Source organism: Biomphalaria glabrata, chromosome 10 (assembly GCF_947242115.1).
Source record: "Biomphalaria glabrata chromosome 10, xgBioGlab47.1, whole genome shotgun sequence".
Lineage (NCBI taxonomy): Eukaryota > Metazoa > Mollusca > Gastropoda > Planorbidae > Biomphalaria > Biomphalaria glabrata.
Window position 1 is genome coordinate 34,808,296 of NC_074720.1, and position 18,795 is coordinate 34,827,090.

General features: G+C 36.8%; 1 protein-coding gene across 4 annotated transcripts in view; it reads left to right on the forward strand.

Moving 5' to 3' along the window:
• Positions 1 to 18,461, forward strand: part of LOC129928724 (uncharacterized) — a 29,072-nt gene extending 10,611 nt beyond the window's left edge. Inside the window, exons 8-13 of one of the 4 annotated variants that reach the window (XM_056044425.1) lie at positions 7,210 to 7,347; positions 7,817 to 8,068; positions 9,736 to 9,868; positions 13,825 to 13,967; positions 16,189 to 16,317; positions 16,606 to 18,461. In XM_056044425.1, coding sequence (XP_055900400.1) covers positions 7,210 to 7,320 — 111 coding nt within the window. In that variant the 3' untranslated portion in view covers positions 7,321 to 7,347; positions 7,817 to 8,068; positions 9,736 to 9,868; ... (1 more) ...; positions 16,189 to 16,317; positions 16,606 to 18,461. Of the gene's footprint in view, positions 1 to 6,044; positions 6,686 to 7,209; positions 7,358 to 7,816; positions 8,069 to 9,735; positions 9,869 to 13,424; positions 13,763 to 13,824; positions 13,968 to 16,188; positions 16,318 to 16,605 lie in introns of those variants that run through there. The other 3 variants (XM_056044424.1, XM_056044427.1, XM_056044428.1) reach the window with 3 other exon arrangements.
• The last annotated feature ends 334 nt before the right edge of the window (positions 18,462 to 18,795 follow it).

Consider the following 18,795-nt stretch of genomic DNA (forward strand, 5'->3'; position numbering starts at 1 on the left):
TCAATCGGTCAATACAGCAATGTTGAAGAAGTTCATTTGTTCCTTTCTGAAGAAAAGTTGCCCCTTGAGTAGAAGGAGGATGAAACTTAGTGTTGTCAATGTTGTTGCTCTCTGAGTTGTTTTCAAATTGCAGTACTGGGAATGTTTCAGAAACACCGGTAAAGAAATCTGCATGGTCTGGAAACACTTTAGTGTCCTTCACTTTCTGTAGTGCTATGTCATCCAGAGTGATGAACTTGGGAATGTCAATGTTATTTGATGCTGGTAATGAAACATCTATCTCAGGAATGGATGTTGATGATGTTTCTTCTTCTTCCTCAGGAATAGTTGCTAAGCTTGTAAAATGTTCAACTTCTGCTTTGATGTCTTCATTATCTGTTTCATGGTAATGTTCAAACATATGAACATGAAATACTCTGGTAAACTTGTTGACATTGATTTCATAAAGCAGGTTGGAAATCTTTCTGGTGATGGTAAATGGACCTTGCCATTTGTAAAACAGTTTGTTACTGGAATCTGGTAACAGTAATTTGACTTGATCTCCTTGAGCAAAATGTCTTGATTTCATGTGTTCCTGTAATATTCTTTGACTTCCAATGTTCATGGTTGTAATGGCTTCTTGAGTTGACTCACATTCTTTCAAATGAGGAATACTTGTATGAGTGTTAGAGTCAAGTTGCATAGTTTTTCTTTTGTCTGTTATAGCCAAAGTTGATTGAGTATAAGTTTCTTTAGTTTCTGCTTCTGGTTCTTGAGACTTGTCTTGATTGTAGCAAAAATGTTCAATGCATATCATAGTATTTGATGCAGATGCAGTCTTATTCAAGTCTTGATGTATGAAGTCATCATGTGTGAAATATGACTTGTCTTGATGGACTTCAGTTTGACCAGTTAGAGTTCTTGTATCATTGCTAGAGACTCTGGGCATGTCGTCTTGTTCTTCAAAGTTCAACAATGGACATTCGGGAATTGGAGGTGGACTTATGACCGGTAGGGATGGGCTTGATGTAACTGGGGGTGTCCATGTTGAGTGTTCTTGATTGTTGCTGGCTACTGGACTAGTAACTGGTTCTGTTGCATTCTGCATAACTTGCGTAACTGAGGTAGCCATGTGATTATTTTGGCTAACTTGTTCAGGTGCCAAATGTTCTTGTTGTCTGGACATGGATCTTGTCATTACTGCTAAACATTTTTGACCTTGCTCTATGTCATTTGTACATTCAGCAAGTTCTTGAGGAGTGCATTCTTTAACTCCTTCTATGTTTCCAATGATTAGGTCCACTGGTAGATTGGGTGTTACTAATGCTTTTGTTTGACCACTGAAGAATGGTGTAGTAACATAAATGATGGCTTCAGGTAACTTGCTGACAGTTCCGTTGAATGCAGTGACTTGGAAGTGGTTGCCTGTGAAACGGTTTGCGTGTACGAAGCGTTCATGTACTAATGTGGACGTGCTTCCAGTGTCACGAAGAACTTCCACCTTCTTGTCTCCTACAAAGCCTGGATAAAATTTGAGACCATTGGACTTTGCAATGACTGTCATAGTTGAGTGCTCATTGTAATAGCTTCTGTTATATGAGCTTCTGTTTGGCATATATTGTGGTCTGGAGTCCTGTGAATGACTTCTGTAGCGAGGTTTGTTGTTATCTGGTTTATTGTTTCCAGGTGCTTTGTTGAGATTGTATTGCTCTCTATTGCTGTATCTTTGAGTTGGTGATGTGGGTCTATCAAAATTTTGATTTTTGGAGACTGCCTGTTTTTTCCAACATTCATGAGTTTGGTGACCCTTTTTATGGCAATATGAACATTCTGTGGTTCTGCTGCGGCATTGAGATGTGAAATGCCCTAGTTTATGACATTTGTTGCATTTGACTTTGTCCTCTGACTTATATCTTGCATTTTTGTCTTGAGCAAAGCAGACAAAATTTTCTTCAACAGATGGTTTGACTGACTTGTTTGGATAGGCTGCTCTATATTGTCTGATGATCTTGGTTAATGTCTGTATATCAGTAGGATTTCTCTCTATAATGTAGGATTGAATATCTTCTGAGTGAGCATGGGTGATGTTGTCGATAATAATATGTTGACGAAGAGCTTGGTAACTTTCTTCTATTTTTGCCATGGATACCCATCTATCAAACCACATTGACATATTAGCTACAAAAATTTGAGGATCATCATTTTGCTGTGGCCTTTCATTATAGAATTTCTTTCTATAGTTGGCTGAAGTTGCTCCGTATTGGCGCAGTAGAGCTTCCTTGAAATCAGAGTAAGTGCTGCGTTCATTGATGGACAGTTGTGAGCAAATGTTGACAGCTTTGCCAGTCAAAAGGGTGAGGAGTGAGCTCGACCAATGTGCTTCAGGTAGACCGGATGTTGTAGCTATTTCTTCAAATCTTATGAGATACGAGTCCATATTGTCAATGTTTTCGTTGAAAGCCGATATTTTGTTCATTAATCTGTATTTGTCAAACATACTTGAGTGACCTTGAATTGGAATGCTTTCTTTATTTTCTTTATTTTGCCTTTCGAATTCCATTTTTTCTTTTTCATGTTGCCTTTGTTTCTCGGCTTCTTGCCTTTGTTTTTCGGCGTCTTGCAATTTTTTTTCTTCTAATTGCATGCGTTTTTCAGATTCTTGTAATTTTTTTTCTTCTAATTGTATGCGTTTTTCAGATTCTTGTAATTTTTTTTCTTCTAATTGCATGCGTTTTTCAGATTCTTGTAATTTTTTTTCTTCTTATTGTATGCGTTTTTCAGATTCTTGCTCTTGATATTCTTTTTCTTCTTGTTTCTCTGCCCACTGGTCTGGCTTTGAAATTTGCTTTTCTTTGGCAAATTCTATTAATTCGAAGAATCGTTGTGTTCTAGAACTGGAAGCCATATTTAATTTTTTGTTAGTTTCTTGTATTGGAGCAAAAAGTTCAATATCTGGATTTTGGCTTTATCTCAGATATAATAATGATATAGGTCTAGATCTAGTGACAAAGTTCTTGAAGCCTCAATTTGCTAATAAATTCTTGACAGTAGACTTGTAGTTACTGGAGTCGTATGATTGAATATATAGATCTATTGAGCCGATGTACTTTTTACTGGTTTAACAGTTGGTTAAATCTGGTCTTCTGTTTACTTTGTGCTGCTCAAATGATTATTTACTGGTCTTCTTTATAATGCCAGTTATTTGATTTACTGGTCTTTTATATTGCCAGTTATTTGCTTTACTGGTCTTTTAATATTGCCAGTTATTTGCTTTACTGGTCTTTTAATAATGCCAGTTATTTGCTTAACTGGTCTTTTAATAATGCCAGTTATTATGTATATTGGTCTTATTCCTTTTGCCAATTACATATAATAATAGATTTCGTGAGTTAGACGTAACTCTAACGAAAATCTTTATAAAAGAATTATCGATAACCAACTGACCTGTTAAACACAGAAATTCTGTCCTCCGTTAAATAAGAATGAAGTTCCTTTGAAGAGTTTAGAAATTGGTCCTAGATCTTGAATAAATTTCGTTAAAAGTTGTCCATGAACTTTTGTTAGTCGGAGAGTGCCAATTATGTCACAACATTCTGATGGTATAATGTCACGATGTGTTGTGATGCCGGGGATTTTACTTAAATTCAATAGTTAACTAAAAATGAAGATCTAGAATCACAATTGACAATTCTTTGGTAAAACAAAACTCTGGAACTTTATTAAATACAACGTAAGTACAGTTATGTACAAATTACAAATCAATGAGCATATTACAAAGGCTTTTCAAATAGAGCTCTTAGAAACACGACTGTCTACAAAGGCATTATTTTATCGACTGACTTTACTTCCTTACTACCGCCAATTCTCTGGCGCTAACTCTTTTCAAAAATGTCTTTGTTTAAATTCAAATCAACCAATATATTTCAAACATACTAATTACGTCCCTTGGGTAAATCCTGACTTGAAATGTCAAGTTTCTAAATTTGAGGATTAAATCCCGAGACTCATGTCGAGGGCTTATATTTCTTTTAAATAAGAAATGTACACACAATTCTATAATGTGATCTGTGACAACTATATAGAGACAATCAAACTACACTAGAATATGATGCTTAGGGTGTAACATCCAAATTTTTGTTATTCAGAAGATTACATTGCTAAAAACACAGACAAAAACTGTTAGTTCCATGTGATCTAATGTGTGTGGGGTTTGTACATAATAAATCTGTGCCGATTGTTTTTGTTTAGATTTTAGCTTTTAACTTTCTCACTACGCCATGAACCTATCACGTGTCTGGACCAGACGTGAAAGGGGAGGGAAGAACGGGGTAACATGATGAATGTTTACATGATCGTTTTTTAAAGGCATTAAAAAATTATCACTCAGGACTCAAGACTCCTCAGAGGGACTCATTCAACTAATACTGTTTCTTTCTCTTGTTCAAGATACCGATTAAAATAATAAATTTTCAAACGTTAATTAACTAATAGGTTAATTTTTTCTATTGGTTCATGGCTGCAGATTCCAAGATTGGGTGTGGGAGAAAGAACGCGTACACATTTTTTACCAGACACAGAGTTTGTAAAAAACAACAACACAAACACACACACACACACAAACAACAAAAATATTTAATATCAAATGTGCTCCTCTTATACAAAACTAACTTGATTACTTCAGAAATACTAACAAGAAAAAAAACCTACCTATTAGAAATGAAAATAATATTCTAGAAATAGAAAATCCCCCTTTGGGTCAGGATTTTACCGTTACAAAAGAGATACAAGCCACCGATAGCAAAGACAAACAGACACAAAACATTCTTTTTGTTATCCTCGCCATAAAATCATTAAATAGAAACTATCTGATATCAACTTTGTCACATGTAAAGTATGAGTGAGTTATAGTTATAATTTTTTTTTGTTTGGTGTACTGCACAAAATATAAGAATTATTTCCATGCGGGCAAAAAAGATTATTATTATTATTATTATTATTAATGCAAGCAGCTGCAGCTACCAAAGCAAATTGTCTTTAATCATAGTTACTTTCTCAACCTATGCTTAGCATATTTAACTAGACTGACCATACGAACAACAAAAAATGCAGTTTTAGTATTCCCTCTTTCAGAAATTGCGATCTTTAGGGCAGATGATGTTAAGATCATCTGTTTCTGTGGCTAACGAAGGTGTCATGTTGACAGCGCCACGACCGACCCCTTTTGTTTTTCCCCAACTTATGCCAGGTACTCAGTTTAGTTTGTTGACCTAATGGGTGTGTCAGATGTAACGAACCTCAAAATCCAAGGTCACCCTCCCCCCCCTCCCGGTTCGGAAGTCAAGCGCTTTCTCATGCCCTCAGCCAGTTATACAGTTATACAGTTATACAGCTAACGCTTTGATAATACTTGTAAAATAAATGTAGAGCCCAATCATAGTCATAGGTTTGAAGTAGTTCAATCATACGCGCAATGTTTGAAATGCATTCCTATATAAGGTATCTGTTTCTCAAATAGAGTGTTTGTCGTAAAGTAAACAATACCTGTGTATAATTACAATCACCATCTTTACGACAGTTGTTTACGGGTGGTTAACATGACATCCAAAGGCAAGTTTGGCACTTTACTTTATCGATTTCTGACCTAAACGAACGACTCCAACATTTCCTTTCAGGCATAGGGTTATCATAATGCTATCATCTTTCTGCATTTTCCTCAGTATGAACTAGAGAATGTTATCTGTTCAAAGTTGTCCACACATACCATATGTTTAGCCTCTCCTAGTCAGTGGCGTAGCTAGGAATTTGACATAATTTTGGGGCCCTGGATTTTGCATAATATTTAATATTCAATGTAAAAACAATTTTGAACACTCATTTGGGGGATTTTCAAATTCTCCCCCTTCCTCACCACCCAGCTACGTCACTGTTCCTAGTATTTCATTTAACTTGATAAACTTAAGTCTCTGATAGAAATATTTGTTTTAAATTAATATACTGTCCTTATTATAAATACTTTGATTTTCATTACTTTGTTTTAAAATATATGCCATCTAAACCTACTCAAGGCAAACCGCATACATGTCCACACACTGGATAACATGATGATTGCGAAACACACATGATGACTGCGAAAGACAAGTGCCATCTCTAGTGGGGCGACGACTGGGGAAAGCGACGCATGGAAACATCAACTTCTTGAACGACCCTTATCTTTTCTCTTACTACAAAGCGTATATCAACTCACTCTGTCTGTCTGTCTGGTAAAAAGTGTGTACACGTTATTTCTCCCCCACCCAGACTCGGATCAAGCTGAAACATCTCACAATTATTCATAGACATAGCAAGACATGAATCAATTTACAAAAGTAACTATAGACAACAATTTACGGGTAATTCATTAATTTATTTTAATAGCAACAAGGACAACTAATACTTCAGTATTCACAGATGTGGCTAAATGTGTTGGGTTTAGTCCCCTTTAATGGTTGTTAACGCTATTTCTCCCTCATGCATTTTCCGATCAAGTTGATACTTTAAACAATTATTTATTGTACCTAACAAAACATGAATCAATAAACAAAAATACTCAATTAAGTCAATTAATTATTGGTATTTTTTTAAAAATCTCGTATAAGGGAAATAACTTGTACATTATTGGTAGATATAGTTTTAAAGATGGAGTTCTTCCCCTTTAGATAAGCTTTGTTTTTTTTTATGATTATTTTATTTGCTTGTTTTTTCTTTGTCTTTTTTTTTTTTTGGGGGGGGGGAGCTTGTTGAAGAACTGAACTCCTGCGTTTAATAGCAAAACTTTTCAATATATCGGCTTACAATTTGCATGAGACACATTGAGATATTCATAAAGTTATCACTCTGCTTTTATATATTTTTACAATGTGAGGGACGAGGAGAATACCTTCATATGGAATACGAACTCAGCATGTTAAGAATCTCTTCCCTCTGCAATTTTTGGAAGAAATAAATTATATTTTCTAGCTAATGTAGATTTGTGGAAAGTTCAGAAAATGATCACTCTGGCTAAAGATTTGAGAATCGCAAATGGTCCAATACAAAATACATGACCATCATCTACGGCATTTTGTTTTGCTTTTCGTTGCTTCTAACTACTTCTGAGCTTATATGAATACAAACTCTCTTTATCTGAATTTAAGAAATTGTCTAATAAACAATTCTATCCTATTGTATATATAAAATTGAATTTCATTTCAGTTAAATGGTCAAGAAATACCGAGTGAAACCAGTGCAACATACCTCGTAGTACATGATGGAGGTTATGAAGTGTATGATGTTACATGTACAGCTCAGCTAAGTGGCCAATAAGCGGTCTCTTCACGTAATAGATTTAGAGTGAGTGCCTGTAAGCAATAGCCTCATCATTAATGTGATTTCTTATACATCTCATCTTCTTTTAAATTACAGATGTTACTTAAATAAGAAGATAATTACGTCTTACTCATTTTATGTGTCAAAGCTATCCACGTATGTTGATCAGTGACATAAACTCTAAGTCTTTTATTTTCCTGGCTGATTCAGGCAACTCATTCCATACTCTAATGGCACTAGGGAAGAAGGAGCACTTGTAAGAATTTGTTCTAACAAATGGAATAAGCTTAAATATAGTTAAAATAACATTATGGTATTGGAGCACTGTCTTCACATGTTGATAGATTCGCTAAATTGTATCATACATTTTTGCCTCTCAGTGGCCATATATATCCGATGCGTTGGTTGGACAAATAACATCATGTTGAAGAAAAATGTAGATCTATATAAAAAAAGGTTATTTTAATATTGAAAGATTTTTTTTTATTTATAGATAATACAGTACCAACAGCAAGTACATCTAAACCATTAAAAGGTGGTCGTGTCATAATTACTTGCGGAGACTTATTTCTCCTGGAGACAGTCAAGTATGTTTGGTTGAAGGATTCTGCATTAATAGAGCGACAGTTTGACCGCAAGCTTCAATTGGACAACGTCAATACAACAGACAGCGGCATCTATTCGTGTGGTATAGATGCCAGTGATTTGGGGCCTTTTTTTAAGGGCGTAAAAGTTGAAGTGCAAAGTAAGTTTTTTTTTATTGCATGATCGTACAAATAATTAGTACGTAGTTATAGAGTTCATGATTGAATAATAAACTGGCCAATGTATCAAACTTTTAACTGAACCAGGATGAACTAATCATACTGAAACTTGGCCTTCATTTACCCCAAGGTATTACACGACCATCTTCTAGGCAGTTTTATGCTGAATGTTATATTTTATAAAACCTGCCATGGCTCAGCTATTTCCCACTGTTATACAGAATGTTTGTTATGCCGGGTTGTTGTTTGCGGGCCATGTTCTCCGATAAAAGGATCTACGCATTCCAAAAAGTGCGATGCCGTGGAACGTTCTCGTATAGCTTGGCGCAACAATTTTATGGAGGATGTCAGAACAGTAAACATCAGGTGGGACGAGGCTTCAGACAGTGACACATCTTAATGGGGACAGCTTGCCGACCAATGCGCCGAACGGCGCGGAAGGACCTAAGTCTAAGTACGTTGTGGAAGTAGGATCTGTCCTGGGTGATTTAGATTGGGCATTCAAAGAGGGTATTTTGTACGTATGGGTTGTGGCAGTTTCTAGAGTTGGGTGTATGGTGTTTCTTCTGTTCTTCAGTAGACTGGTGTAAACAAGTTAATAAAGACTGGAATACTTACGCATTACATCATGTGACTTAAACATAAAGTACATGAACGATTATGATTAACACATACTGACTATTAAAACTAGTTAAAATAAGAACAACATAAAATGTGCTCTATACGAAAGTAATTGAATCAATGAGTTTGAATCAGTCGTGTAATTAAATGTGTAATAGATCTAGACCAACAACAATACATCTGTGCGATTAATTATTCTATTTTTTACCAAATGTTTTTGTTTAGCGTTATTTCATGCTTTTAGCTTTCTCAATACACTAGGATCCTAACACTTATCTGGAGCAGTTGGGAAAAAAAGTGTGGAGGGGGATGGTAGAAAGAAAGGGCTATCTGGGTGGATTTTACTGTGATCGCTTTTTAATAGCATTTAAAAAAAAAGAACGACCTAAATAATAAATTGGTTCAAGTACAATTTCTTTACCTTGTTCGAGATGCCAAACAAAATAATTAATTACCAATAGCTGATTAACTTTCTTTATTGATTCTTATGTTATCAGGTAAAAGAAATAATTCCGAAATCCAAGATTGGGTGTCTCAGAATTAAAATGTACAAACATTTTACCAGACAAACAAACAGACAGACAGACAGATTGAGTTGATATTACCTTTGTAAAAACTAGAAAGAGACTGTGGACAGTGGAATGTCTTTACTGAGGGCTTATGTTCCATTGGGAACGAAAAGGAAATGATGATGATGATGATTATCGAGATAATAAACGTGACATGTTAAATCCCGTCATCCCTTGCGTCGCGACAGTGAGATTCAAGGATTTAATCCTTTTCTTCAATCTAGAATTCTGACAAGACATTAACACACAGGTGTAACACATACTTCATTATACATGTGTAGTCACGCTACTTTTGGTCGCCCTATTTAGTTTAGCGCCGTCTTGTCGTGTATCCGACATGTTTAAAGTTCTATCGTTTCTAAACGGATCAATTACACCTAGTGACATTGGAACTTTCGAAAATAATTTTGTATCTATTTTTTTATAGGTCTAATCATACTTTTTTTTTTTTCATTTAGCTACAATTCCCAAACCGACTATCCGGACCATTGGGGAATCTGGTTGCGATTCAAGGGTTGGGGAATATGGTAACTATTGGCTTGTTTGCTATACTGAATCAGATACAGATGGAATGACTTATCAGTGGACAGTGTAAGTAACTTATTATCAATGTAACTCACTTACACATATTCCTTAGCTCCTGGGCAAGGAGAACATATGACAGAACATGGTTTTCGAAAGAGATTTTTTACAAAGGTTGCAGGACACGCTTTTGAGATCACAATGAAATTATAGCCTAATGCAGAGAAAGATGTCAAAAAAAGAAAATTAAATCCATCCTGCATAGTCTGCGTTAGGCGTGATAAAATGTGTAGGTTGCAGCTGGGTCTTGCTATCCAAGTGAAATACTACAACTTCATCAGTCTTCGCGTATGTCCCTAGTACTAACAGTTAGTTCAAGGAACTAAGCTTACATTTGGATTGACAAAATGTCTTAGGAGACATATCAGAAACTATGGATAACAAACTGATAATAACCACAACTCCTCTTTTATGCACACAATATCAAATTTAATTTTGGTTTATCATCAGCCATGTTTGAGCATCAGTCTCGCTCACCCCCCTAACACTAGGATGAAGATGCCTCTTTTATTCTGTTCATGTAGGTTTAATTGAGGTAAATTCACTTTATTAATTGAGCACAGGGTTTGTTATTTGAGGGAAGGAATTTTAGCCTGGTTACAGTAATTGATTATTTTGTAATTGTAGTTTTGCTGTAGTTTTTTAAAATCCTATACTCTTAAGCGAGCAATTCTTGTATGTATGTATGTATGTATGTATATATATTTATATTTATATATATATATAAATTTTATTTCGAAAACGGCTCTAACGATTTTCTTTAAAAGTTCATGGTATGTGCATAATAGTGAGAAAAAAATTCTCAACTCATTGGCCACATCGGGAAAACTCGAGGTCGACCGTTATATCGGTTTGAAAATGCCTCATTATCGAAAAATTAGTTTTGGCTAGAATGTTTTATGAATGAAAATTTTCCATGACGTAAACGGGAAAAACGCTGCTTACGTCACTAGGCTTACCGCAGTACACTAAAATATTTCTTTGCAAACAATAACGAGTTCTAAAGAATCAATAGACCTAATGAAACATTTGCGCACCATCTTAATGTAGATTGATTTATTATAGAACTATGAAAGAAAAGTAATGAAATTAAATGTGCCGATATATGATTAGTTATTGTGTTTTAAGTGCTTAATAAGTTGTTTACACTTTAATTGTGTAGAGCGGTGTAGATACCTTTTACTTTGTTGTTTATTTTGCTGGTGACCTCCAGCTGTCTCGTTCTGAGGTTGCATGCAACCATGTGCTCTCTTCTATGTCAGCTAAGTCAAGTTTGCGCCATAAGCTGGTCTTTTAAGGGTTTCGGTGTTACGTCAACCACTTTTTAGCTCACCAAAAAAAACACTGCCTTTGGCATGCGTTCGTCTAAGATTCGTCTCCCATATAGGATACTGCTCTGTCCAGCGTAACTGTCGGACTTAAAGAATTCCCTCTATACAAAGGCCGCGGATACACATTTGAGACCAAAAGAAAATTTGCTGCCGAGGACAGACGCAGACGCTAAAAGAAAATCTTAATCGAGCATCGCGGACAATGGTTATGCTTGCCCTGGATGTGGCAAGATATGTAGGTCACAGCTGCAATCCTCATTAATTTTCGGACTCTAAGACAAGCCTTATTATTATTATTATTTTGCTGGTGAATTATTACCATGTGTTCATGCTTCAGTGTCTACCTCTCCTGTACCAAAACAAAGGAACTGGTCATAACACAGCTTCTCTACGCCTTACTTGCTCACACTAAACATGATATCCATCTAGCGGTCAACGAGTTTGAGTACACTGCAGCCTCTTTTGATTTAACTATAAACCTCGGTAAAAAGCTTGGAGTTAGGGCCAGGAGAGATCTGAATGGATGGATGTGTAAAAGCAGGCCATAGTACCACAAGGATGGATGGATGGCAAAAACCGGTATGAACTTCCTATAGTCCGACTGTCAGGCTGGGCAGGGCACGTATCCCGTATGGGTAACGAGCATATTGTTTGGCGTAACAGAGGTGCCCCACGGAAACGTTTCTTTAGAAAACTAATGCCATGATTTAAGTCTAATAAGAAAAAATGCGCCATTTTACTTTGTCACTAAGTGCATGTTTTACCCTATAACGTAGAGAAGTTACATTGCAAAGACTTTCTTCCAAGCCAATAATAGTAAGCCTACAATAGTTTTACGCCAAAGATGGATTGCAAAACTTTAAGACGGACTTGAGCTGTAGTTTTTCTAGACTGTAGGAGGACTTAAAAGACTTTAAATTTAATCGACATGTTCAATTAGGCCTACAATTAGAACTAACAGAACACTAAAACAACTCTTCAGATTAGTAGTCTTTATCCGATCGTTCATTTTCGTAATTACAAGAATATTCCCAAAATGACTTCGGGTATATAACCTTCCGAAATTATTTAACTGAGCGAGGTTCGGCCACCTGGTACAAAAATATTCTCAAAATGACTTCGGGTATATATCCTTCCTTAACAAATTATTCATCCGAGCGAGGCTCGGTCACCTGATATTAATAATTATGTGTGTTTGGAGAAGGTAAACATCAACTGCCCCCCTCCTCGTCTATGTTCATGGAATTTGGTTTTGCTTTACATATTTTTAAGTAAATGTGAGCCTAAACCCTCTCCCCCACACACCTTCAGGAATTAGGTGAATGTAGTTTAGTTTTTCTCAGGCTGTTGTAAAATTTGTTTCCCCTTTCAGACCTTTCGATCTATGGGGCAGATGATGTTAAGGTTATCTGTTTCTTTGGCCAATGGTGAACGATCAGAGTGTCATGTGGCCAGCACAACGGCCAGCCACTTTTACTTTCCCCAACAAGTCAGTTACCCATTAGAGTTGGGTGAATTCAGGGGGCCCTAAAAATCCTGAAATACAGAATTCCAGTCTTCACCGAGATTCAAACCCAGTACCCCAGGTTCGGAAGCCAAGCACGTGACCCCTAAGCCTTTTGTTGAATTCTTGTAGATTTTGTTTTAGCAATGGAGCCCAGCGACTGGTAGGAAAACACATTATTGTGTAAAATATTTCCGAGGGGGGGAATATTTCATTTCAAGAGTTGAGTAGTATAAACCCGAAACCCCCTGACTACACCCATGAAAACAGACACTACCAGCTCAAAGGACTTGACAACAAACTCTGGGTGTTCATACGAGTACTTTGCCCAATGGCAGTTCATTCTTCACACTTTATCGCCTGCAGTTCATTCTTCACACTTAATCGTCTGCAGTTCATTCTTCACACTTTATCGCCTGCAGTTCTTTCTTCACACTTTATCGCCTGCAGTTCGTTCTTCACACTTTATCGTCTGCAGTTCGTTCTTCACACTTTATCGCCTGCAGTTCATTCTTCACACTTAATCGTCTGCAGTTCATTCTTCACACTTTATCGCCTGCAGTTCTTTCTTCACACTTTATCGCCTGCAGTTCATTCTTCACACTTTATCGCCTGCAGTTCTTTCTTCACACTTTATCGCCTGCAGTTCTTTCTTCACACTTTATCGCCTGCAGTTCGTTCTTCACACTTTATCGTCTGCAGTTCGTTCTTCACACTTTATCGCCTGCAGTTCGCTGATCAGATACAAATCGTCATAGAAGGCTTCAACACTGACCTGCGATGTCGTCAGACCCGAATTATTGGCAACGAGCTATTTGCCTAAATTGCAAACAGGCTGCGTGGGTCAGTGCTATGACCTACTTTAACCGTAGGTCTGGGCTGATCTCAGTCACATTCAGAACTGTGACGTGGCAACAAGCTATTGGTGTCCTCAGAAAATTTCATCCCAGTCCAAACTTCTCAGCATCGACGACTTGGGATGGCAGTGGGTAGGTCTCGAACTTTGGACCATCGATACCACCGAATGACAATCAAGATCGTATACCACAAACAGTTTAATCATTCACCGAGTAACTCAAACTTCATTATTTTGTTTGAATAGAAGTTTTTAATTATTGTTTTTTTTTCAGTAATGGCTCAAGCTCTTCCGTGTCGAAAAAATTTTTCATGCTTACATCTGTGACTAGCAGTGACAATGGAGAGTATGTGTGTACGGCTAAGTACAAAGGTTTGGTTAGTGAAGCAAGTGATTCCCTAAAAGTCACTGTCATAAGTAAGTCTCTTGACATCTCGTTCATTAGAACAATGCACATTTTTATGATGTTATCTTGACTTGGTGGGGAAATAACTAGTTTGTCTGTATGTGTGTGTGTGCACATTGTGATGAATGCCAGTCTGTATTGTAGTCAACTGTTGATGCCTGTCAGATTATGACAAATTACTCAGCAGATGTATGAGTTTCTTGTTCGGGTGTATTTTAGTGTTATGAACTAATAACACAGACGGACAACATCGATTTAACAAGTAGAGAGATGAGTCTGAAATCCTTTGAACAGTTTAACAAGTGTTTAATCCATGAAAAGGCCACAGTCTAAGTCTCTGTAAATAAAACACGCCTTTACCCTTTAGAATCCTATCGCTAAATTATTTTCTGTCTCTAAGAAGCCTCAAACCCAACTAAGTCTAAACGTCACTAGTCCCGTTCAATATACGTCTACTATGGTGCGTCTCTACATAACTAAAATATAAACTAAGTGCCTAACAACATATGTGTGTGTATGGGTGTGTGTGTGTGTGTGCACATATGTGTGTGTGTGTGTGTATGTGTGTCGTGAACGATTTAGAACTAAAGAAACGAAAGGAAATTAATAATTTGGCGCTTTCTAAAGGTGGACAACTGCGAGAAATAGAAATATAAGTGTACATTGGTCAGAGTGATTCGTTTAGAAAAAAAGTATTTTTAGACTTTAAAAAGTTTCCTTTTTGAGACCTTACGATCTATAGGGCAGATGGTGTTCCATAGCCGACGGATAACGAATGCATGATATGTGGCAAGCACAACGACCAACTACTTTATTTTCCCAACTAATGTCAGAGGTACTCATTAGAGTTGAATTGACTCTGGCACCCTTAAAATGCGGATATTAAAAATCGCATTCTTCTCCGAGATTCAAACCCGGGATCCTTCGGTTCGTTAGCCAAGCGCTTTACCACTCGGCCACCACGACTTAACTTGGTAATAATATTTGTTTAGTTCGATTCGAATAATTCGTTGCTGGCTTTGGTTTGATTTTTTCATGGCCTCGTGCAGTTGTAGAACGCTTATGGATTATCTGGTAAAGAACTTTTTCACATGACTCTATTGGTCATAGTATGGAGACAAGCTGCTGTTCACATACAGCACAGACAAAGGTGTCACCTGGTCAACCATTTTTCATTTGGCTTGCGTTTCTTCCATAACGAAGAGAATGGCTCTTTCACTGTCCATAACTTTCTTGTCACAATATCTCGCTACGTAGTGCGGTCTAGGGCTAAGGCGATGTTTTGCAGTAGTCACCCGGACTACGCTACACAGCCCCATACTGGCGTTCGGGTGAAATTGGTCCTAGGAGGCCAATTGGGGAGTAAACAAAGACTTTTGAGTGCTTAAGAACCGTGTTCATTGAACGCCCGGGGATTGAAAAAGAGCTCTAACAACCATGTCACAGTCCACACGCCGTTCAAGGGGCCGTTTTATAAATGTGGACACCCATACGGTTAGTGGTGAAGGAAATGGCCTTCGGCCTCGTCTCTAACCCGAGCTTCCTATGTTCCGATTCTCTGAAATTACAGATGTGATACATAGACATCCGCTTGGACTTGTTCCAAACAGAAAAATTGTTCAGTCAGGCCGGCCTAAGGGAGCTTCTACTGGCTTAGAGTCTCTAGAGCGTCGAAACAACTCTCTTGACATTTACAAACCAAAGTAGGCAACATTGATGTCTATTGCTTTGGGATCAGGTTTCATTACATCCAGATACTGTGGAAAGTGGAACGACTACGTTTTTCTTTTTCTTATCGACTCAGTTCAAATGGATGGTTGTTAAAGTTGTACTCTTGGGGGTTGTTAAAGTTGTACTCTTGGGGGTTGTTAAAGTTGTACTCTTGGGGGTTGTTAAAGTTGTACTCTTGGGGGTTGTTAAAGTTGTACTCTTGGGGGCTGTTAAAGTTGTACTCTTGGGGGTTGTTAAGTTGTACTCTTGGGGGCTGTTAAAGTTGTACTCTTGGGGGTTGTTAAAGTTGTACTCTTGGGTTCGGTCACTCGTATGGCTTGCCTTTTGCTCCGGCTTTCTACTATCTTTCCACCTGTACATAAACGTTACTTAACCTTTAGTAATTGATTTCAATATTGACCATTTCTATATCATGTATATGACATGCCTAAACAGCTAAAGATTTTGCAATGATAACTATTTAACAACTGAGGTGAATCTTGTCCTATTGTCTTTGTCCAGAACCTGGCAGACATTGTTATCAAGACAGCAACTGTGTTTTACCTTGGAAGGGATACACAGGGAAATGTGACGTCAATGAAAGGTGTGAATGTTCTGATGGTTACTCACAGAAGGGGGAGGTATGCTCAGGTAAGTGGGGGCTATTATGTCTTTTTTTTTCTTAAATCAATTTTTAAATAACACTGCTTTTCAAAAACCATTTCATTCACAAGGGACAACTTTGTTTCAATGTAATTTTTTAAAAAACTGCACCTTTGATAAAGTAGTAATCAAATTATAAAATAAATGCAATACCCTAAAGCTACATTGAAAAAATGTTTTAAATTGCAAAAAAAAAAAAAAAGTTAAGAAAATAATTATTAAGCTAATAAGTTTTTGTCTTGTTTAATCCGACATTTAAAATTTCATTCCTAATAGGTGTGATGTCAAACATCGGCTCCACAGTCATCATAGTTCTGGCACTTATTCAAAGACTGGTGTAGAACGTGATTGAAGATAAATAAAAGTATTATAGAATTTCTTTTATCTACATTTTATTGTACTTCTCTTTAGGGCCGGCTTTAGGTAATTGGAGGCCCTAGTCAAAGTGAATTAGTTGTCCCCAAATAAAATAGAAAAAATAAAATAAACATCATACAAACAAAATAACCCAATTACAATTCTTTCGTTACCACTATAAATGCTGACGAGTTACGAAATTAAATACAACACCTGAAGCATACCCTGCTTTTCCTTTGCGATTAGATACACCAGACTCAAAGTGACGTTTTCATATATATACCAATAGGAAGCAACAATGTGCGACATTGGTCTAATTAAAATATATTATTATTCACCCCGAGCTATTGTAGGTACCAGGGCCGGTCTTTGGCCACTGCAACCTATGCGGCCGCAGTGGGCTCCGCACTTTCATAGACCCCGCGCTAATTTTAAAGTATTAAATTAAACCATTATAACTTATATTACATATTATATTTCCCGCGGCCTCCTGATTTTCCACTGGCTCATGGAAATCTCCTGAAATCATATAAATCTCCTGATAATACACAAAATTGTCAGAATTTTGATGATATACTGCATGACTGCGCTACACGCAAGACTCGTAAAGTTAATTTGATCGTGAGATTGTACTTAGTAAAGAATAAATAAATGCAAAGACGAATTTATTTTCTAATACAAAATCTTAATTTTCAATTATTATCATTATTCCTACCCAGACTGGGCCCCTTGAAATCCGTTTCGCATAGGGCCCTGCAATTGTTAGGACCGACCCTGGTAGGTACCTCGAGCTAGGATAGTAGACATATCTCTGATATGATTGAGATTTGATACAGGTTTCACAACTTTTTCTAAAAAATTGTTCATGTGCAAGGCCTTCACCAATTGGAGGCCCTAGAAGTTTACCTAAGCTTAAGGTCGGCCCAGCTCTTTGATGTCGTATATTATTATTATAGTTATTATTAGTATTATTATTATTATCATTCTCATTATATACTTGTATACTTGAATTACCGACTTTTAGAAAAATGATTTTATAAGGAATGCTGCTACAAATGTTATTATACGAATATTTTTATTGTTGTACGTAAACTAAATTACTGACCGATAATGGACAATTATTACTAATTTTAAAGCTAGATCTATCTACGCGTGTTTTATGCTTAATTTGTGAGACTGAAATATTATGACTGGGGTAAAAAGTGAGTCCTATCATCTAAGATGTCAAAATCAATTTTTTTTCTTTCTGTGATATTTTGATTTTGATATTTATATCTTAAAGCAAAGATAACTTCACTGACCTAGATCTAGCTCATATCTCAACCAGGCTATTTTGAGCAGTTTTCAACACAATGTGAGAGGAACTGAGTAGTTAAACTCTGGACTGTAGTTACCCCAAGGTTACGAATTGGTTGGAGACACTGTACATTTATTCACCTTTCTACGTGGACAGGACTTTAAAAAAAAGTTCAACTTAGCCAAGAAAAGTAAATGTGGTTGGAGGTTGTGCTAGACAGACACCTTAGAATGCAGGCGGCTTAATATTTTTTTATGCAGACTGCAGCATTGAAAAATTAATAATTTATATAGATTATGGTTGCAACGGATAGTATCTCCAGCTACAGTCTATTCTCCAGACATGTAGGTACGGTATCCGGCTTCGGCCGAATATCTTATTTTACTATCCAGCAAAATCCAGCTCCGGTCGGATCTCAAAAAATGCTATCCTATGCATCATCAAATATAGATATATATATTTTTTGATGTTTATTAATTAAGCTAGATTTGCTAGATCTGGAAGTATTTTTTTTTTAATTCTTTCTTTTGATGTCCAACTGTCAACGAAGAAATTGTGTAGACTGTGCAATAACGAATGCTTACAAATTTTCCTTGGCTAATGGCAATGGATGGCTGCCTGATCGTGCGGTTTGCACGCTGGACTGTCGTTCGGATTTATCGACGGGACGGTCGAGGGTTCAAACCCTGCCCGCTCCCATCCCCCGTCGTTCTGCGGGAGGTTTGGACTAGGAAGTAAACTATCTTCAACTCTGAAGGAACATCCGAAACATGTAAAACATTTTACAAAACCACATAAGATATAAGTCTAGA